This window comes from Geospiza fortis, unplaced genomic scaffold (assembly GCF_000277835.1).
Source record: "Geospiza fortis unplaced genomic scaffold, GeoFor_1.0 scaffold112, whole genome shotgun sequence".
Lineage (NCBI taxonomy): Eukaryota > Metazoa > Chordata > Aves > Passeriformes > Thraupidae > Geospiza > Geospiza fortis.
Genome location: NW_005054298.1, coordinates 15500405 through 15523875, shown reverse-complemented (window position 1 = coordinate 15523875; position 23471 = coordinate 15500405). Strand labels below are relative to the sequence as shown.

Below are 23471 nucleotides of genomic sequence, written 5' to 3'. Positions count from 1 at the left end.
GATGTTTACATTTATCCAGCAAGTCCTAATTGCCTAACTCAATGGTGAGCCATAAAACTCTATTATTGCTATAAAATTATCCATGCAAGTTAGGCAACCAAGATTCTGCTTAAATCATCTGCTCCAGCCTTGCAGTTTCTGAACAGGTAGAATGCAATATTAAGTACAACAAGTAAAAGTAAACTGCAATCCCAAAGGGCTCAACTCTTACCAAAGGAAACATACAGTTAACATATTTTCCCATTCCATTTTTATTTTGAGTTTTCCCAAATCATTCAAAAACTACTACTCTATTTGAAAATGCAAGTCAGGATTCAATTTTTTCCTACCCTTTCTAGTTCAAAAAATATTAATTGAATCAGTAAAGCAGAATTCTGAAACAAGAGAATAACATTACTTAGTTTAATACTAACTACAGTAATTTACCTTCAGTCAAATTTTAAGATAATGCAATTGAGAATAGAAATTATTTCATGTGTTAAATTAATTTATGTAGCCTTGTTGTCTATCACTTTAAAATTATCTTCACTATGCCCATTATATGTCAAAAGATATTACAGTAAAAATGACAGCTTAGCACTTTAAATTCATTTGAGTGTACTGGATCAAATTCCATTATAAATTTGCCTATATGACAGCAAAAGCAACAGGGCAGGAACTGTTTCCTACACTCACCATCCAAAATGCTCTCAAGCCAGCCTCATCTGTATCACCAGCAATCCAGATTCTACAGGCAGGTACAAGTTCAGAAATGTTATTGTCTTCAGAAAGTGGACACAGCAAGATCACTGCAGCCTTCTGAAACAGCAGCAGGCTTTTGACCCCAGCTTAGCCTGATCTCCAGTACTGCTACAGATGCCTGTCCCAGGAAGGCACTGGGCTGGGAGGAAGTAAACAGCTGAGGTCGAGGGCCCAGGCTGATGTGCCATGCTCGGGAAGCTGAGGAGAAGCCAGCGAGGCCGCAGGCCTGGCAAGGCCCAGCGCCATGTCCAGTGCCCCCCTGCAGGCCACAGCCTCTGCCCAGAGCAGGGCTGACCACTCCCCACAGGCTGCTGTGGCACAGCCTTAGCCTCAGAGGCGGCCTGTGAGCCCAGCCAAAGCAGGTGAATGTCTGTGTGAGCCCAAAGCACATCTGAGAGCTGGTAACCTGGGCACAGCAGGTACCTGCACCAGGAGGAAGGCTCCATTCCCTGCCAGACCCGCCTCACACCCTCAGAGCCGCAGGACACGACACAAGGGGACAGTGCCTTGCAGATCACATTATCATCACAGGAACCAGCGTGGCATCTACCTCTGCACCTGTGTGGCTTCTTTAAAATAGTGATAACAGCAGCAATAATAATATTTTCCCTGAAAAGGTTTGATATCACGAGAGGATTTAGGGCTATGTAAGCCTGTGAGGACAGAAAGCTTTGCCAGTGTCTTGTTGTGGAAAGGCAACTAAGAGCTGAAGAAAGGTTTTAAGGTGTATCTTTCTCCAGCACTTGCTCAGAAGGGCGTGGCTTAGGCTGCTGCCATGGTGAAAGCATTTCCTCACATGAGTGTGGGCAGGCATGGTGGGGCCTGGGCGTCTGTGCTGGGACTCCTGTGCAGCCCCCCATGCCGTGCACCAACCCTGCACTTCTGCATCAGCTTCTCTCAATTATGTGGGACTAATTATTTCTTCTTGGCACTTTTGCCAAGAAGAAATATTTTTTTCCTGCAATCCACTGCCAGACTTGTGGAGAAAGAATTTTATCATGTTTCTATTAAGGCAAGTTAGATAAAGCCAGTCCTCCTGCCTCGTGATCCACTCCAGACACTTTTACACATTATCTCAATCGCCAGTGATTTCACCTTCACCCAAAATCTTCATAATACAGTCAAGGAGGTGCAACAATATTTAAATTCAAACCATGCACACTTTGAAGCCGTATTTTCTGCTTTTTGTGATGTAGATTTTAGTTGTCTTTTTTTGTCTTTTTCTCCACTTTTATTATGCTGAAAACCAGACAATGGTCGCAATGTCAAAGGTAAAGTATACATCTAGACTATATCTTCCAGTGTTTCAATCAGCCACACTTTTTGGCATGTTACTTTGCTTGCTGTATGAAATGTTCAAATGCAACACTCTCATGTGACCTCTCTAGTGCTAGGTCTATTACATAAGTTATATTTGTTAAACACATAGTTACTCATGTAACTCTTGTCTCAAAAGACTAACTACAAATCACTGGAAAAAGTGAAGGCATAGTTAAACAGCCTTTTGATTTCATTATCTGCTAATTCAAAAAAAGAAAGGGAGGGAGGTAGAACATATCTTAGTTACTTAACTCAGTGCTGTTGTCCTTAAGCAGTCAAAACTTCTGTTGAAGCTACCAGGAGTTTTACTTGTAAAAGGATGTGTGCTTGTATGAGGACATTAGCGTTACAAGGTACTTACTTTTCAGTTAACTCTCTCAAAAACAAATAACTGATAATCAGGACCCTTGTGGCAGTATCTTCACTTATTCCTCTTTTGTCTCTTTAAAACTAGTTTCACGTTCCTGGATGGCAGGGGGTATGGTTTCAAGCTTCCTGTAGCATCAAAATGTGCATGCATGAACTTCATTGCCAATTTCATGTTTAAATAATATTTAGTGCAATTTAAAAACTGTTTCTTTTCACCAGCATTGAGCTATATGTTTTAGAAGCAATTTGAACATAATCTGTAAATTACTTCCTCCATTTCTGAAGATCACTTACTAAAGTGTTCCGTTTAATTGCCATATTTGTATCTGTGGGAAAACCAGTTTGTGACTTCATGCATGATGCAAAAAGTGTGTGTACCTGGACAAATCTCTCCAAACTGCATGCAGTGCATGACATAGGTTCTGTAAAAAAATTTGTGGACTACAAAATCATTGCATTTGTTTCGTGTGTATGTTGGCAAAATCTTGGGGAAAAAAATGCAGTTTCTGTGCTGTGCAATAATTTTTATAAATTTATTTACTGCTGGTGAAAGATGATGAATTGGCAGCTCAGGAGAGTGAAATAATTTCTCAATGCATTGTGTAAGCAAGGACATTGAAATCGTACCATCAAAATGGGAAATTCAAACTTAACCTGGTTGTCCTTTTTAGGCTTAGCAGAAACAAGTCATTCTCCTTGCTTATTCAGTTCTCTGCCTGTCTTTTGAAACTGTCAATCAGGGTGCCAATTAGTATCAATTGTGATTGTGTTTGTTATGGTCCCCTTATCCTGTGCCCTGCTATGACATTATAGCAATGGTCTACTGGCTGTCAAGTATCAGCTCAATTTCTGCCAGCCTGGGCTGTAATTAAGCTAATACTGTCTTTCAATCAATTACCATAGCCAATGAGGTGCATTATGCCTTTCACCACTTTCTAGAGCAAAAGAAGGTGGGGAAAAGAAGCAAGGTTCTATTCTCTTGTGCAATTAGTTTAAGCCTAATATCATGCTCTGGGGCATGAGTATTAGGTAGCAAAAGAGAGAGTAATCCCCTTTGGAATGGAAGTGATAAAAGATGTAAATCCCAGAAACCAAAAGTTCAATGCAATTTAAGTATCTAAAAAGTTACTAATAAAACAAATCTTGCCTACTCTCTAATCACAGATTTGCCTAAACTATTTTAGTTTCCTCTTACCTTTGAATTCCTAAAGTATGAAGAATCTTGTTAATCTGACAAATTGATTCAAGGTTTCAACTTGAAATCCTGGTTACATCTAAACTGATTCAATACTCAGAAACTATTGCTCAAGCTAACAGGGAAGCAGGGCTGGAAAACTGCAGTCTGACCACATGTCCATTAGCACACGCCAGCCAAATTAGTCACTTCACTGATTTGTGAGGAGATTGTGAGCCCTGATATATTTTGAGCACTAATTTTTAGTAGACTCATATAGATGATGTGAAAGATAGATTCAGGTCCCACCTGGGCAAAAAGGCATTTAAATATAGCATCACAATCCCTTGGTGGTGCCCTCAGTATCAGGCTTTTTTACCATTCCTTGCAAGTGAAAGGTAGTGCTTTCTTCCCTTTTCCTGTGAATCTGTTCCACAAAAATTATACTAGGAGAAAAAGAAGGACTGCTTTGCAGTTTATTAGTTAGAGAACTCAGGCACAAACTATTTTTTGTACCCAAACTTTTAGTCTAGAGCATCATGCCCTCCCTTGTCATCTTAAATTCCTTTCTGCACAGTGGCAAAATTTGAAATGGAATAATAGAGATTTTCTATCTGTGGTCCAGATTAGCATGCAATTATTATGAGTTTCAGAGAAAGAAAACATGTACAGATCCTCATAAGCTTCAAAAGAAAATGAAATGTCTGCTTCTTCAACAAGCATTTGAAGCCAGGTGTGATGGAAAATCAGCCCTCACTTAAATAATTTTGAAAAAAAAATTCAACACTGCATAAAGCATTTCCCCACAGCCATCCCCAAGCAGCTGGTTGCTTTAAATTTCATTCATTGTCACATTGCAAATAAAATCAACTCTTCCACTGTTGACTTTGCAATTTACCCCATGGGCCTTATCCAACCCATTGATGTCCCTGAATCAACATACACATTCTTGTTTTCCTCTCAGGAAGACAAAAGGAAACCTCAAAAAGAAGAAAAAGAGAAAAGCATCACACTGTTGCCTTTAATAGAATTAAGGCAACCTTAAATAAGGTTCTCATGCGGATCTAAGAAAGACCCTTCAATCTCACACTTTATGTACATTACTACTGACTGCAAGACCTGGATTTTTTCTTAAATACCTAAGAGGATTTAGTTCTCACTGTCTAAACATCTTTATAATACTTTTTCCAATATTGTTCTCAAAAGCAACTTTTCCTTGCAATGAATACTTTTGTCTTCCCAATGAATCTTATGATGACAGTACAAAACAAGTATTCTGATCATTTATATTGCTTTCTTGTTCAAACAACTCTGTCTGTAATGAAAAGAATAATTATAAAAAATACGTACCTCATGAAGTATGTAAATTCTATATATTTTTAATGATACACTAAAATAGTATAAGAAGGTTATATATACTCTCTTGATATTCTACCTATAGTTATATAGGTTATATAGGTATGTACAGCATCCCTATAGTTTCCGATATTTTGTTAGCAATGACAATTGAAGAAACATATTTTGAGAGTCTACTCAATTTTCCAGTTTCTTTGAACTATCATGTGAGCATGAGCAAGGTAGAGATGTAATAATAGAGCCTTTGCTAATTCCAGGCACTCTTACATAATCATGTGCCCTATTTCCGCTCTCATAAACAAATGAGCATATAGTCTTTATATTCAGGCAGAACTATAATAAGAGCTCACCAGCATTCCCAGTAACATGAAAACAAGTACAGATAGATGCATTATGCAATTTGGAATCCATCAACTTTATAAAACTTATTGAGGGTTATATGTAAAGGAAATGTCATATTTATAGCCAATACTAGATTTCAATCTTATTATCAAAAGAGTTATTTTTAAAATGTAAATAGTTCAATCTTATTAGCAAAAGAGTTATTTTTAAAATGTAAATAGTTTTTATTATTAACAACTAGTATACAGAAAAATAGTTTTTAATCACCCTTTTAACATATCCCACCTAAACATTAATGATAATTTATTTCTCTTAATTTCCCAGATACTAAATGTGTGTTCTGATTTTTCAGGGCCTTTTAATCATATCAAGTCAAGTCTGTTGGGATCCACATCGGATTCGAATCTCAACAAATACAGTACAATCAACAAAATTCCTCAACTCACACTGAACTTTTCAGATATCAAAAGTGAAAAAAAATCTTCATCTCCTCCTTCTTCAGAGAAAGCAATTATTGCACCTAAGGTGAAAGACCGAACGCACAATGTGACAGAGAAAGTTACACAGGTAAGGCAATACATGTTATTTTAGCCCATTTTCTTTTTTTTTCCAGTGTATTCAATAGATTCTTACTCTTTTAATGAGTGGCTCGGCTATCTCCAGAATAATTTGAAGGCTTTAAAACATTATGTAATTTACCTTCACTTCAGTTGTTTATGAGGTAGTCTACAACATTAGATGATACTGCTAACAAACAAAACTCTTCTGCTCCCTATTTTTTAATGGAAAAGAAATCTAGTTCGCACCATGTGTCCCAAATAAGACCATTAATTTCAGTGATTCCTGTCATTCATAAATGTTAGTTTCATTCTTCATAATTTTTTCTCAGCATTATAAATTGCTGATTAGTGTAGGGTACAACATGATAACAAATGGTAGGTGATTGTGCCACTGTATCATAATTATATCTCATAATTTCTGTTCAAGTTCTTTGGCTTTTCATAATGCTCTTTCTTATGGGTATCTTTTTCCACATCTGTGCTTCCATAAGGCTGTCAAAATGAAAAGCAAATACTTTCGGATTGGATGTACAATATATCTTGTGAACAAGGCATATAATTGAGACAAAACTTAAAATAATTTTAAATAGCTGTTTCTTCACTCTAAAACAGATGCAGTGCCCTCTGAAGTCAAAAGAACTTTTCAGCTAATTTCAATATTATTTCATTTGTGTTACAATCTTATATGGAGAGTGACTGGGACAGGCTAGGAATGTGGAACATACTGAAAAAAATACCAAGAGATGACAGTATCCCAAATAACATTTATAAGGTTAGTAAGCAAAGGGTTGGTCCTTAAATACCTAGACAGACTGAAAGAGGTAAAAAGTGCTTTGCAGTAGAATGCAGACAGATATTCCATAAGGAAGATCTTGCCAAGGGTATATTTAGGCTTAGAATCATAGAATTCAAGACCAGCATGTCCAACCATTAACCCATCACGGACAAGTCCACAACTAAATCATGTCCCCAAGTCCATGACTAAATCATGTCCCCAAGTGCTGACCAGACTGAAGCTTCTCTACATTGGTGCTTTGCCAGACAGGGTCCACGTTCCTACTCCCTTTGACAGATATAAAAAGGGATGTATTGTACACCCTCCTAAAGAAATAGAGATAAAAGTTCTATCCTTTCTATTTTGAGATCAGTTAGTGCCTAAAAAGTAATTGGATTTTTATCTTTCATATATTTTGTCTTTAATAGCTAGCTTGAATCTGCAACCATTGTCCTTTCTTCTGTGGTCAGTTTTGAAAGATATAATCTCTTCTGGATCCATTTTGATATGTTTTAAATTATTCATAGTAGTTATATATAGAAATCTTTTCATAGATAATATGGCAAAAAGTCAAGTTACATAAAAAAGAGTAGTTTTTATAAGTTATATAAGCATGAGACAAGGTAGTTTTTTTAGGGTTTTTATTCTTTGTTTTTGTGGGTTTTGTGTTTTTTGGTTTTTGTTTTTTTGAATTCTGACTGGCTAATTAGTGCCAGGGTGCTGAGCTTCTGCGTACTAGTGATGCTGTTGAGGGCAGAAGGGAGGGCAGAAGTTTTTTTTAAAATCTATGTTTATTCTCCAAATAATTTAGATTTTATGAAAAATCCAATGGAAAATGGCATGGATCAGTTAATCTTTCAATGAAAATTGATACCTACTAAATTCAAAATTAAATTTGAAATGCTCTATAAAATCTTTACACTTCAAAAAAGCCTTCCAATTTAATTTGACATTGGTTTATGTCCTTTTCTAGAACAATCTCAACCACTGTGCAGAGCACAATTTGCATACCAAACTTTGATGCCATATCATTCATTATAATTGGAAGTAGTTCCCTGCAGCTGCTGCTTTTTCTGTTATTACATTCACTTATCAATATTTTTAGTTGCTGCTACATCCTAAATGCTAGAATTTAGGTAGAAGGTAGAAACTCTTAGGAGGTATAAATAAATGTAGGTCTATAGTATTACAGTGGTCAAGGATCTAGTTAACTAGAGATTCATTAATTCAATTACAAATAGATATTTAGAAGATTTAAGTGGCTAGTTTTAGTCCTGTTTATGTTTCTATTCCCAGTGATTTTAATATATTTTGTTAGAGTCAGCTTTTTGAAGCTTCTGCTTCATGTCCGAATATAAATTTATTTGTAAATCTGTTCTTGGGCCATAGATCCATCAGGAATCTATCTGCAGAACAGTGCAAAAATGGGCTTGGAAGATTTGAGCAGAGTGTTGAGAATATAATATGGTGGAAATGTTAAATGAGGTAGTAAAAATATGCTCATGCTGGCACAGTCTCTGATAAGGAAATCTGTCAAACAGCATCAAAAATACACAGAGGGAGATATGACCTATTTAATCTATGGGGCAATATCAGTAAAAGAGCAAATGAGCATAAAACAGCCATGGTAAGTTTAAAGGACACACTTAATCAGAGTTGTGACATTCTGAAACAGTCTTCTAATGAAAGAAGTTAGGGCAGCAATTCTAAGTGTTACTAGAAAGACCCTGAAGATGTAGTGAAGGGGTACATAAGATGCTGTATTTTCTGGGATTGCAGGACTTGATGACATGAAAGGTCACATATTGTACCATTCAAATATACATCCATCCATCTCTCCCTTTGTAGTCCTTATTTTCTATTGCCTTTCTTATTTTCTTTCTCCCTTTCCTCAGTTTTGCTGAGAAATGTGATCCTGGTGTTAAAATCTGACAATTCCACTACTGTGGCTCCTCATGGTGCAACACAAAATATATCAGTGAGCTTTTCTGTTGGATCAGGCAGCCTGGATTCTCTCTCATTCTCTCTCAACAGTAATAAATCAAGTATCAGCATCACAGGATGCAACAAGTTCTTTCCAAAGACAACAGCTGTATAACTTCTTTAATATCCACAAGCTGGAGATGTAATTTGGGTCTTTAAGAGAGTGAAAAAGGTAAGGATGGCACATAGTCACCTTCAGAGGGAAGAGGAAGAATAATGAATAAAGTAAATAAAAGAGTTGTTGGCCACTGTGTTTAGAGGAAGTGTTGCACTTTGAGAAAACATTTAAAGAGGAGTAAGATACTTTAGTAGAAAGATTTTAGTGGAATAAATTAGAAATAGAAAGTAGAATAAAATTTAGAAAATTATTTTAGAAGAAAGAGGAGATGCTGTGGGACAGTAGTTTATACTTTGAGAGAAAAACCTAAATTATGCATTCTACAGCAAGAAACCTTCCAGTACTGTTTTTCTACTTAAAGGAGGGTTCAGAACATTATGTAGAGATGAAAATTGCCTTAAGATATAGCTTGCAGTGAAGTGCTGCACATGTGATGGTCCTGAATAAGTAGATTCCCTGATTGCTTTGCCTGGATTTTCACCTGGGGCTTCACTGATCATAACTCCTTGTGTAATGCCAAGAAGCATAACATCTTCTGGACACTTTCTGCATAACTGACTTTTAGTCAGGGAATTAGTCCAGGTGTAGCTGCCAGATAACCCTGATTGATAAATTGGCATTGTTATATCCTAGTGCAGATATTTGTGACTAACTTATAGTTACATTTCCATTCCGCTTAAGAAAAAATTGTTTTTTAAAATGTTTTTCCTTACGGTTTCCGGAGGTGTTAATGTCACTCTCTTCTAGAAGAATCTCAACTTATTTTTTCCATTATTTCTTTTTTATAGTCTGTTCAGGAGGACAGTGCAATTTCTGCACTCTTTTGTACTGACAGGTTCAGTTGGGGTCCTGACACTGATGGTTAGAAAGAGACAAGTCTTCCTAGAGGCACAAAAGTAGACTTTTATTAAAGAAAGCAGTAGGGCAAAAGTCTGACATCTGTCCCTTAACATTTTTTATTAATTCATAAAGGGGACTTCTGGCCTTAAAGTTTCAAGGTACAAAGACACAACAGGAACTGATTTTATCTTTTCCTTAAATACTGATTTATTTTAAAGCTTTTTAGACATCCAGTTTCCACTGATGTACAGCTGCAAAGTTGTGAACTCCATTGTAAACAGACTCATGAAGACTATAATAGTCAGTGTCTGTGCTTTATTTTTAAAGAAAAGAGAGAATTCCTGAATTCCCATAACTTAATACTGTCTACAGATAATTGTCCCAGTTAATAAAGTGTAAATTACTGGTCTCTTTATCGTGTTGTTTAAGAAAAACTGTTTTGTTGCTTTGGTCACTAGTGTCCAGAGAATATTTATCTCCTTGCAATTCATCAGTCTGAAGGAATACAGAATGTGGTTGAAAGGCCCAATATATATCTGTTGTTCATTATTTATCTCAATAAATTACTTACAGGAAAGTAAAATTCTGTAATATTTTATCTTCTTGTAATAATAGATTTCAGAACAGTTTCATTATCCACCCACCTCTAGAAAACATATATATACCCAAACTGGTCATATGGCTTATGAAATGATAAATATATACCTTGACAGGCTACACAGAATATTGTGATCTGATTTGCAGACATGCTGAACACCCACAAATCTTCCGAAAATAGAGCTGCTGGTGAGGGGGTTTGGGGGGAGGCTGGGGACCATGTATGAAGTGATAGACCTTGTAGTTTCACTGCATGTTTTTGTAATCTGGCCAGACTTTATTTTGTTCCCCAAAAGATTAAGAAATAACAATATCCTCCCAAGGCAAATAAAGCTGTTGATATAAAAAGAACTATTATGTGATCATGACTTCAAACTGACCTTCAGGTTTTCAGGCTAAAAGAAGACTACCAGCATCTAGGACAGAGGGGGGCAATATAAAACCTAAAAATAAACCAAATTATTGATCTATACGTTTTCAGCAGTCTGATTCAGCTGACACACTGTGCTGTTTACATCCTGCAATAATTCACATACACACAACATTTCAAGGCTGTTCATTTTGCATTCTGCATAAGGCAGAAAATTCTGAATAAAGGGGAAACAATTTTGATGCCTTCCAATTATACAGCAAGAGATACATATAATAGTGAAATTAGGGGGTAGACAGGGCCAACATTTCCTAATGTATGGAAAGTTTAAATTTACTCTGAAATGAGATGCTTCTTTTTTCTGTTATTTGTGAATTGACACATCTTGTACAGGAGTATTCCCTTTCTTTACAATAATAGTTAGCACCCTCATGCAATAAATTTTCATCTTTTATTGTTATTACATAATTAGGCTTTGTAATTACTGTAGATGTAATTATAGAAATAGTATAAATGTGAGTAATTTCATTGTAATTTAGAAAGTGTGACATACTGTGAAACCAAGAAAAGCAAAAAGGCCATGGTTAAAACCAGTAAAAATACCTCAGTCCCACTGTGGCCATTTAAACCTGTGCCAAGATGTCACCACAACTGGAAAGTTGTGTCTTTTTCACCAGAGCAAACAGCCATTCCAAGTGTGTGGAAGCAGAAATTAAAGCCCACTGTTTTGATAAGTTTCAGACGAAAGCATAGTATCTTCATTATAATTATTTGCTGTTGCACCAAGTAATAAAAATAATATTCACAACAATTATGAAAGATAAAATATTCCTTCCTTACAGTAGAGCCTCTTCTTTTTGTGACAGCTGAATAGGTTCAGGCGTCTGAACTGCTGCAGTGTTTTGAGAAGATTTCACAACATATGGTAGAAATGGAGCAGTCGGAAAGCCCAGCTGCTTTGCAGCATGTAACCTGGATGCATCCTTAATTAGTCCATGTCCTTCCCCCAAGATCTGCTCTTCTATTACCTGATTTTGCTGAGTTGGGAAAAGTATCCACTATCTTCTATGAATTACAGTTTCGAGTAATCAATGTGTGATCTCTGTGTTTACTGCCGTGATGCTAACATGGAAAAAAGCATATGACCTTTGTTAATATTAACTCATTTGCCAAAGCAACACTCCTCTTTTAATGCTAAGGACTGGGAGAAAATACACTTTCAGATGGCATTGTAATTTGTTCTGATAATAAGGAGTTGAGTGTAAGAGCTAATACTCTACAAAGCAAGCAAAGCTTATAGAAACCAAGGTGCTGGCAGCATTTAGACAAGTCTCATTTCTCTGGTCTAGAGCTATAAACACCCAAACTCCCACTTCATGGTGGATTGACCTTGGAAGTTTCTAAACTTGGTAGGCTACTCTGCTGAAACCAACAGTTTTGATGCTCACCAGAACAGTCTCACCATGAACAGCAAGACAAGCCCCACTAAAATCCAAAGAGCTGTGAGATCCTCTGATGCATTTGTCATGCACAGTCTGGAATAATAGCTTTCACACATGCAGCTAGAGTTGCCTTAAAACAGCTGTGAAAGTCATAGTCCCTCTTTCATGTAACCTTAGAACTGTACAGTAATGTAGTGTGGAAGAGACCTCTAGAGGCCATCTAACCCAGCCTCCTATGCAAAACAGCACAACTGCAAAGTTAGATCGGGGTCCAGTAGTTGCCATGTTAACCCGGGACAGTTTCTATCTTTAGGAGAGCATAAGCGTATAATTTCCCAGAGATAGACAGCAATAGCAGCTGACATGGGGAAAGAGGAAGGGAAGAGGGCAGAATGCTGTGGATCTTATGGGTCACAAAAAGCTGCTATTTTTCAAGAACATCACTGGTGTAGCTAACATTCAGGACAACCTCTTAGAAAGAGGCAATCCTGGATTGTAGTTCCAGAGTAATTTGACTGTTACTTATCTTACATAAATGACCATCTGTTAAAAAGGCACGAAAATAACCCTGGGCACCACGGACTCAGACTTAGGACTCCCTCCCTCTCTAAGTGCCCTTACCCTCAAATGGTCTGAATTCTGAACTCTGCTCTAGTGCCAGGCAACTTACATGTACATACTGTGGGACCAATGTTAGATCTAGTCACAAAATGCCATAACCTGGACAGTCAAGGTTTAGCATTTACCTGAAATTGTATAGTCGCACCTCTTAAAAGTAATTTTCCTCAGGACTGATTATAAATGAGGTCCATAAGCATATTAACAAGAAATAGCAATGAGGTTATTATTCTTTTGTCTTTGGCAGAGGGCATGTAAAAAAAGCATGTGGATTAGTTGTTTTTGATGTAGTGGCAACTGAGGAAAATGTTTTCTAGTTAGGGCGTGATAAGGTTTAGCATTTTTTTCAAAGTAGTAGAAATAGTAAGAAAAAGCAAAGACCATTAACCCCAGTCAGCATAGTGTGTCGTTTGATGAATTCTGAATGCCCTCAAAATTAATAAGCCGAATGAGAAGGTAATTTTTCTCATCTATTCCCTGCCATGTATTAGAACTTGGATAATGCTTTCAGCTTGTAACTGGTAACAGGATCAACAGAGAAGGGCAAATCCAGAAAAGTTCAGAGTTAATGCTTTTCCAAAAAGAAAAAAAAAAAATAAAAAAGAAGGGAGTAAAAAGGAGGAACACTCCTTAAATTATATTTATGGATGGTGTTGGTGTTACTGAACATAAAATCAATAAGCGTAGCACAACAAAAGTCTCTAGGAAGTATTTATTAAAAGTGGCTAGTTCAAGCCATCTGTTATGAACCAGTTTAAACACAGCAGAGTGGGGGAAATGAAGCGTCTGTGAATAACACAGATCAGACCCAGAGAGGTTTAAAATATACCCAAAAAAACATGATTAAAACCAGATGAAGTTAGATGTTGGCACCAAAAATAACGGTATATTTCATTAAATAGTAAAAGAGGCAAAGGGGGAGAGAGAGGGAGAGAAGAGAGAAAGAAAGAGATAAAGAGTTGTACATGGGGAGTGGGGGAACAGGGAGAGAGTGACAGGGTGGAAACCTATCACCCTTCCCCGGGGTCCCAACCATGTCTCGTTGTCCCCCTCCATCTGGTCTTCCTGGCGGTGAGAGTCCCCCCTCTCTGTGCCCCCCACCACTGCACCAAAAAGTGCAGAATGCAGTGGATTGATGTATGTTTGGGCCAGGTGGGAACGCCCAAGGTGCCTCCCCTAAGGGGGCCTGTTTGACACTGTCCCTTGCAACACTTCGGATATGTTGCATCATGTTGCAGTGCTCTGGTGTAGGGTCTGGGGACCCCTTTATGGGGGGCCTTTGATGGGTCATGACACCCTTCTGCTGTCCTTCATGTGGATGCAGCTTTTCCCAGGGTGAAGCGGCCCCACATCTGAGCTCTGCACAGTGGAGGATGGGTGTTCAACACCTCTGACCAGAGGCTTTTTCATCACCGCACCCACAACGCCTCTTTCCCCCCACCCTTCCCTGCGAGGGTCTGTTCAAGCCTGGCAGCTGATATCCCTGAGGCCATGGCCTCCACCCTGAAGGTGCTAAGGATGATTCAGCTGTGAATGTATTTTTCCAGTTCAGGCCTGAGTCACTGTCTTCATCAAGGAGTAGTTCTGTGCCTCAGTCAGAAGGCCTATTCAGGGCATGGTGGTCTTCTCTGCACTTTTTCTAATATAGTTTTGCTGTAATAGGCAAAAGTCCTTAATGAAGATGTTTAAGCCATAAATTATAGCATTCAATCTCCAACACCATTGAAAGTGTAAAAATGTACTATAAAATAAAAATCTATCTGAAATAAAGTACTGAAATTATATGAACATTTACCTGATATTGATACGTAGAAAACCCAGAGTTTCTTGATATTTTATTTATCTTAGGTAAGTCTAGTTTTCTTTTACAACTGAATAAATCTTGCATTGTAACACATGGTGAAATTGTCCTTAAGATACTTTAGGTTTATTTACAAGCACAAAAATTTCTTTTTTTACTCAAAGAATTGCCAGTTTTAAATTAAGGTAGCATCTTTTTAAATATGGAAATTCCAGTAACTACTCAATATCTTGGAAGCTAGCATGAAATGGTAGGCTCAGCTTCAGACAGACTGTGGAGTGCACTACTACTAATAAATGGGAAATATTTATTAAATGTGAAGAAAAGTTCTTCATTTCACAGCTTTGCATTTCTTTTTTCTATTCTAAGTATCCATCTTTGAAAATGTTCTACTTTCTAAATTAATTCTATCAATTATGAAGAAACCTTTCTTTTGAAGCAAAATAACTTCTGAATGATATGGGCTCATATTTGTACCAATTTGTTCTGTTCAAGGAAGTTTAGTTTCACTGGGTTTGTAGATGAGTTACAAATGGAAGACTATAACCAAAGGAGACATTTTGCTACATCTTAGTCTCTGTTGTTGTTAGTTACTGGGTTTGGAATTGAGAAAAAAATCAGAGCCTGTGGCTCATGGTCATTCTGCAGAACTTGTTAGAGGCCAGTTAATTTATTTTGACAAATTTTTGGGAATCCATAAAATTAGAGAGTTTTGGGAAAGCTGCAAAAGGCAGGCCTCAGATACAGCAGAATTGTGAATAGTGCTAAAGCAGCAGTTATGAAATAGGTCAGCAGAAAAATTATTTAAACTGTAGAAAAAGCAAGGGCAGATAGAACAATAGTCTATGTATTAATGCTTGTCTGAATAGCGTTTTTAAGCTGCAGAAAGTTTATCTAGTTTTATATTAGGAAGGTTAAAGCTTAAGAATGGCGCTCTGTGCGTTGTCTCTTACAAACGCGTATTGTATTCGAAATAAGCAAGCATTGTTTTAACCAAAGGTACGTGTGCTTGTAGTGATTGGATAGAACTACTGTCAATATGCTTTTGCTTTGTGTGGTTGGTCAAGAAGCTTATAATGTATGTTGTAACATTAAGTTTTCTGGCCTGCTGCCTGGATTGTGAGCTGCTAGCATCTTCCCATTGTCATAATCATGTAATGAGACTGATGCTGAAAAATAAACAGCTCGAGGCACTTTCCCAGCAGCCCCGTCCTGTTCGCGTCTGTAAATAAACCCCCAGCCGGCATCAAAATTTTGTTAGGATAGGATGCAGACTCTAGCCTCCTCACAGATTTTCAAAAAAAGCTTGAAAAATAAGTTTTGTCTAGGATAGTTATTTGCAGTTATATTGTGCTGTCTGTTTTCTCACTTCTTTACACCCACAATACCCAGTAAGGAAAGGAAACTGCAGTTTGCACTGTGTGATGAATTAGTCAATATATCTAGAAAACAATGAGCATTAAGGCTTACAGGCTTCTATTCTAGGCTTTTTTTCCACTGGATTGAGCTTTCAGTGCCTGCAGTAGCACCAAAAAGATCCTTATATCTCCCTGGTTGTCACAGTTTAACCCCAGCTGGCGACAAAGTGTCAGACAGCAACTGCTCAGGCCCTTCCTGCACCCTCAGCGGGATGGAGAGGAAAGTCAGCAGTGATACTAGTACTAATATATAAACAAAAGGAGGGAGGAAGACCAAAAGGGAGAGGCAGAGACACGGGGAAAGACCCAAGAAAAACAAGTTATCAATACAATTGCTCCCAGCCTGCTCACTGATGCCAAACCCATTCCCAAGCCATGATAAGTCTGTCTTCCTGGTGATCCATCTCAGTTTTTAGTCTGGTCATGATGTTCTATGCTATGGACTATGCGCTTGACCTGATCAGGTCGACTGTCCTGGCCATGCTTCCTCCCAGCTTTTTGTGCGCCTGCTCGCTGAGAGAGCCTGGGAAACTGAAAAGTCCCTGACTTAGGGTAAACATCACTTAGCAACCAAGGCATCAGTATGTTTTCAACATTATTCCCATACCAAATCCAAAACAGAGCAGTGTGTCAGCTACTAAGAACAAAACTCTCTCGTAGCCAGAATCAGGACACTGGTTAAATCCATAAATAAAACCTCTTGTCCTCTCCAAAACATGAGCTTCGTTTAGCATAGCACAGGCAAGGTAGAGCTTCTCAAGGACTTACTTTTGTCTCACTGATTCTGTGCTATTTTTGTTTTGTTATTGATTCTGTTGGAATTTCAGAGTATTTAGTGAAGAATCACCATGAAGATCATACCATGTCTTGCCACAATTCTCCAAAACTAAAATAAGTTCTTGCATTGTAAAACAATAAAAGTTTTAAAATGCAAAAATGTAAGATGCAGCTACTGGCTGAGCAAAGCCAAGTTTGTCTGCTCACTTCTCCATGGTCACAAACCCACCCTTTTTCTATGCCTAACCAGCATTAATTGAGTGGGTGGCCCTAAAAATCTGGATCATGCTTTTATGGGTTGGTTTTACTAATTAAATATAATTTGTATCATTAGATTGTCTGTATCTATGTATGCAATCTGTTCCATCTACCCTTGCCAAATGGCTTTTTGGTTAAAATATTGATGGCCAAAATATACAGAAGTTTGGGTAATACACTTAACTTTCCTAAAAGTGGAGTTGAGAGCAGTACTTGGGCAACCTGGGCCGAATGCTAAGACTAAATATCTCCTTTAAGTGAACAAGGCTGAGATGTGCTCATTAGGTACAAACAAGGAGAGCCACAGGGAAGATGGTAATTTTTAAAGTAAGCTTTTCTCCCTACCAGAACAGTTTCTATTGCAGTTCATATATTTTTAAACACTATGGGGTCTAATAACAAAATGCAGATTTTCTAGACACTAAAGTTTGCTTTGTTTTTGCATATTATGGGAAAAATATTTACCATGAAACTGAAAGTTAAACTTAAATGTGAAGATATGCATAAGGAACTTTTCTTCCTTTCTCCTGTACTCCTGACAGTTATATCAGTAAGTATTGTAATCATAGAACCAAACAACGAATACAGCTACTTCATTATGTCTCCATGTACTTCAGAAATTCTTATAGCTTTTATTCTTTTCTTTATCCAATCAAAGTATTTGACAGCCAGCAAACCAGTCAAAATGTATAATAATGAAATATGGTTTTTTCATAAATATTGTAAGAAGGATGAGATAACATCAACAAGCGCAAAATCTCAAAATCTGCTTCTTTTCTTGTCACACTATGAACAGATGATAGAAAATATATTCTTGATTACTAAAACCCACACAATAATTTAAGCCCTTATAAGAAATTTGACCCTTGATATTTTGTTTTCAGACATATAAATGCTTGTCAGCAGCTTAGTGTTGCCAGAAGAGCAATGAATAACTCACAAACTCACTAGAATGTTGAAGGATAGCATTTGTTGTCTTCTGAAATATTATCTCATAGTGAATTTTAAATAAGAAGGTTACACAATTTCTAATACATATTCTGTCATTAGCTTTTGCTAAAAGAAGTCAATATCTTCTTTGTAAATATCTTCTTTAATAATCTATATATCCCTAATTTCAGTTTTAAAGAGCAGTAAAGTGCTCTTAGTAAATCTATGTGCTTCTAAGTGTTCCTTGACAATGCATTACCCACCAATGTCGAAGTAATTATATACTGACTAGCAGAAAAAGGCTTCTGAGGTTTAAGATTACATACCATTTCTTAAATTTTTTATGGAAAATTAACTATAAAAATACCTCTTCTCTTTTAATATCTAGCTTAATAAAAATAAATTATAGGTTAGAGATATTACATGTATTCAATTTTGGTGAAAGAGTCTTGTAAGTCAATAAGTTTTATTTCCCTGAAGCCCAAACAATTTTACTTAAAAAAACAGGAGAAAAAGGCTGTTCTACTGTTTTGATCACGAGACATGCATGTTTCTTTAACCATTTGAAGATTTTGGGTTGCTGTGTATGTAAATATGTTTAGCTGAATAAGATATATAATTATTTGAGAACTTCATGGAAGTTCAGCCCTTCATGGCCTCAGCAAGGCACTTAGCACTCTGAGGAAGTCCCATTTCTCTCAAATAAACTTCTGTGTGACAGATTGATATCTAGAACAAAAAAAAAAAAATACACTCAGATAATCTTTGAATTTTCAGGTTCCACCACTACTAGCAGAAGTTCTGTTTCAATATCTACCTAAAATTACATTTGGTGAATATGAGGATGTAGGAGGAAAACAAATAGAAAAACCTTCTGTATAAGACCTCGTTACTTTACTACAAACTGTCACACAGAGAGTGTTTTAGCATTCAGCATTATATACAAACAGTCACATTCCATGATTTTAAAACCTTTAATAAAGACAAAGAGAGTAAGGCAAGAAGTTTTATTAACATTCGCTACCATTAATATTTCAGGAGATGTTCTTTGGTAGCTGTCCTTTGAAAGACATGTAAAAATATCTTTTACATGTAAAAATACCTTTTACATGTAAAATAAAGGTAAAGCTGGTATGTGAAAGCCTTATGTAATGCTATGTTTGCACCAAATCAAGAGCACTTCAGATTTCTTTCCGTACTGGTGTAATCTTCTTAATTGTTCATGTCTGCATAAGGAAGACAATCATCAAGATGACTGAAATATGAAAATCCATTAAAGTCTTTTGGGGAATTAGGTAATGCCTACTATCAGAAAGTCAATGTTAATTTAAATTCCATTTGTTCATTAATACTTGTGTAGTATTTATTTTTAGTTGGTTTTAGATTCAGAAATCTCCTTAGGAGGTCCAGTCTGTAGATGTCTCATGGTGATGGTATGAATAGAGAGGAAAAGTAAAGAGATGTACTTGCTAGTTATAGCTTGGCAGCTTCAATAGAACTAATACACGGGAGAAAAGAGAGACAGGAGAGGTTACTTCAAGAGAAGAAATTTCCATAAAATCTGTTAAAAACATTTTAAAGGCTGAAGCAATACTGCCTCATTTTGAGTGCTCTATCATTCTGATTTAAGGTCAGGACAAAAACAGTCAATTACAAGAATATGGCCTTCGCTTACAAGTCTAATTCATGTTTCTCATTTCTTTTCCTTTCCGAGTTTTTCCTGTTCAATACTGTTATTAGCCTTGTTGATAAAGGTCTGAAAATTAGTTCAAAACTACCTTTAAAAAGGAAGACATTGTATTGTGTATTTGGATAAGTTCTAAAGAGACAGATGTTCCAAATTCTTTCCTTTTTTTTTTTTCCACTAGCTACGATAATGGTTACAATACAATTATCGTGGTTCAGTTTCTTCTTTACATTTTCATGTAATTTCACATTTTGATGTTGAATATCCTTTATTCTATGAGTTCCTTAAGTCTTAGTAGATATTCAAGTCTCTTAGCAGATGAGGAGCTGGTGTGTTTCTAGATTTGCTACATCCTTCCTGGCTTAAGGGTGCAGAAGTGATCATCCACTCAGTTCTCAGGGCTGTGTGTCTAGCATTGGACTACTGCTGGAATGAGTGCAGCAACACATTGGCAAAATAATATTTTTTCATGTTGTATAGTATTTCCTAGAAATAAATATTTCAACATTATATTTGAACAGGTACCATCTTCCATAGTTTTACACAAGATGTTTTATGGATGAGATAAATGTTTATTTTAAAGTTCCCAAAGTAATTTGGGACTATATTTAGAGTTTGAACTTTATTAAATGTTTATGAATTTCTCTTAACATAAAAGATGCTATGCAGTATCTAACCCTGTCAGTACAAGATTTGCTTTAATTCATCTGTTGCAAAAGCAGCAGTGACAAAACAGTATTTAGTACTGAATATAACTACACCATTTAAATATACATACACTTCATATGAGGCACACTTGGTCATGAGACATAGCAAAGTACCATCTAATTTATTAATGATTGCAACCATCAAACTTCCACATCTACTTTTCACACAGATATCTGTGTCCATCCACCTTAAATCTGTTCAGTTTCACTCAAGCCCTTATACCTTTTTTGATATTTTGTCACCTGTAGACATTGCTCTTTGTTCAAATTTTCTGGATGTTCAGTACTTCTGTCGGAGATGAAAGGTGTTACCTAGATTGTGAATATGTTACATATTCTTTCTGTGAGTGTACATTAGTCACCTATCTTCTATTTGTTTGGAAATACACAGCACAAAAAATATTGTGACCTCTTAGCAGAGGTGAAAAAGGCCCAATATTTTCTGAATAACTTGCATTTTGCGTTTGGTCCATGCAATTGCAATGTGTTTCAGGGATGAGTGCAGTGCTTCTTGAATGCATTGGGAATGGTTCCTGGTTCTTTTCCATGTTCATGTGCTTTACTTAGCTCTATAGTCACTTAAAGAGCCTGGGTGCAGCCCTGTCCTAGACTTGCTCTTATCAAGTGGTAGAATAACCAGGAAACCATACTGTTAATCCATGCAATGGTTTGACAGAAATATTTATTTAACAATTCATGGTGGCATTAATCATTTATTATTTCTGCTATGATTTATTCATATGCTATTATGCTTCTTTGTTTCTAGGTCTTTGGTTTCTACTGTGTGTATTTGCATTCTTTAATAAATTTAGAATGAGAATGCCTCAGAACAAAATTCATGAATATACATGTGATAGCAGTATGGGTCTCTCACTGTCTTGAAACTAAAGTTTGAATAGTAGAATCATAGAGTGATAGAATGGTGTGGGTTGGAAGAGAGCTTAAAGATTATCTCATTCCAGTCTCCCTGCCATGGACAGGGCTACCTTCCACTACTCCAGGTTGTTCAGGCCCCATCCAGCCTGGCCTTGAATACTCACTGAAATGAGGGAATACTGCTATTCCCTCATTTTGGTCTCAAATTGTTTGGATTTTTAAACTCCAGTTTTGCCTAACTCAGTTTAAACCAATTTAGGAATAAATGTAACTAGATTTGGAGTCAGATTTCAGGGGAATTAGTCCAATTTACATTCTGCATTGCTCTGAAATGAAGCAGAGTGTCTGGAATTTCCAAGCAACAGAAAGAAACATGTGAAGTAAGCTTTATTGTCCTTGTTGCCTAATCCATTTTCTTCATTGTCTGAAAATCCAGTGGAACAGTGATAGAAATTTTATAAATAGCAGTTCACTTGGCACATATACTCACTGTTCTCAAATGCTAAGAAAACCTTGTCAACTCATCAGGTGGGGGACTAAAAATATTAAGACTTCTTAAGAGACTGAGCAATGCTTCAGCTTGCTGTCAGCTAATGTGTTCAATGCATAAATAAAGTAGCCAGCACCATTAGTTAAGTGCAAGTTACAATACAAAAAATTGATGAACAGCCTATACCTCAGCAGAGTGCTCAGTCCAGTGCCTGGCGGCTGCTTGAAGCTAGTACATATTCTTTTGGATGACTTAATCACTTCTTTCTTCAAGTTCAAAGAAGAGTGGTTATTAACCTTCATGTTCTCACAATATTTTCAGAGTAGAATTTGACTGGGTAAGATTAGTGTCACTTATATTACTAAGGATAGGATCTAAGATTTGTACAACTATTTCTGTTGGAATTTTAAACAGAAAAGACTGTGCTGACCCTTAGAATTTTCTAATATTACGTTTAAGGAGCACGGATTCCCTCAGTCTTGAACAAGCTGAATTCTCAGGTCCCAGAATACTAACTGTAAAAAGAAAGCAAATAAAAACAGGCAATATCACTGAAAAGGTATATCCCCTTCCAATCACCTTTTCATTTGAGTAGAATTATTCATTTTAATAGCTTTTGAAGTAACCTATTTTTTAAATAGAATTGTTTTTAAATAGCAGGAGAATAAGGACTAAGCAGAAGTAATTGGTGGAAAGGGGGTATAAGGTTTCATGAACAATGAATATTGCCCAAATGAGTAATAACTGAAGGTTGTCACCATCTGATGTTTGTTCACCGGCCTGTGTAAAATGAAATGGTGTTCTGAGTCCCATAGGATTTGGAGATCATTTGCAGCACAGAAGGCAATAATTAGCATCATTGCTGACAATCCCAAACACTGAATAAAGACAAAATATAATTTACCTTTTGATCCTTAAAGGTTTTGTTCCTTCATGTCAGAATTCAGTCAGACTGAAAGAGCAGCCAAAGGAAATTTGTTTTATCTGGTGCTCACACAATGCTTGCTCTTTGCAACAAAGCAAACATTTCAGCTTCCAGAGCCAGCAAATTAAACAGTGCTTACAAATAATCCTTCCAAATAAAATTGAAATCCAACTTAGATAACACCAGCAGATAACAAATCCATACTTTTAAAAGAATAATAAGCTTTAGGCATTGACAAAAGTAGAAGTGGAGGAAAAGGCAATAGTCCTGTGGTATCCTTTGTCATACCTTTAGCTGAACTAGAACTGAGCTATAGCCTCAGTGTAATTTGTCTGTGCATGAAGGTTACTAACATCACAAAACTCAAAGTATAGATAGATGTCAAGGACACTAATTTTTTTTCATTTTTGGTTGTGTACACTTTCTAATGAGTGTAAACTCTTTTGTGGGGAATGAAAGCCAATGATAATAGGTTTGCTTTGGGAGAAAAACACATCACTGCAAGAAAAGTCATTCACTGGCCCTGAGAAGGCTGGCAAGGTTATCATGTGGTGGATAAATGAATTTCATGACATGCCTAATAATGCAGATTTTATGGATATAAGATATGCTTCTTAATGTTTGCTACAGGGGACAAGAATCAACTGACTGTGCAAAATTGTCAATGAATTTATTGGACCTGGCAGACACCATGAATTTCACAGAAATCTAGTTTGCCAAAACAGTAAATAATTGAAGTTTAATTCTCTAAACTACAATGAAGTACTTTTTGTCCCATATTTGCTATGTTTACTGGAAGTTGGAGTAGATACACTGTCTGATTATTGATGTGGATATTTCTTATTCTAGGTTCTATCCTTAGGGGCTGATGTTCTACCAGAATATAAACTGCAGACACCTCGCATCAACAAGTTTACTATATTGCACTACAGTCCTTTCAAAGCTGTCTGGGACTGGCTCATTTTGTTGCTGGTCATATACACTGCCATATTCACCC

At 36.7% G+C, this 23471-nt stretch overlaps 1 protein-coding gene across 2 annotated transcripts in view; it reads left to right on the top strand.

Annotated features, from left to right (window-relative positions):
- KCNH7 (potassium voltage-gated channel subfamily H member 7) overlaps positions 1–23471 on the top strand; it is a 207341-nt gene that overhangs the window by 142423 nt on the left and 41447 nt on the right. For both annotated transcript variants that reach the window (XM_031057595.1, XM_031057590.1), the window contains 3 exons: positions 2516–2539; positions 5655–5869; positions 23324–23471. The exon at positions 23324–23471 is cut by the window's right edge and continues 239 nt beyond it. In XM_031057595.1, coding sequence (XP_030913455.1) covers positions 2516–2539; positions 5655–5869; positions 23324–23471 — 387 coding nt within the window. The remainder of the gene's footprint in view (positions 1–2515; positions 2540–5654; positions 5870–23323) is intronic.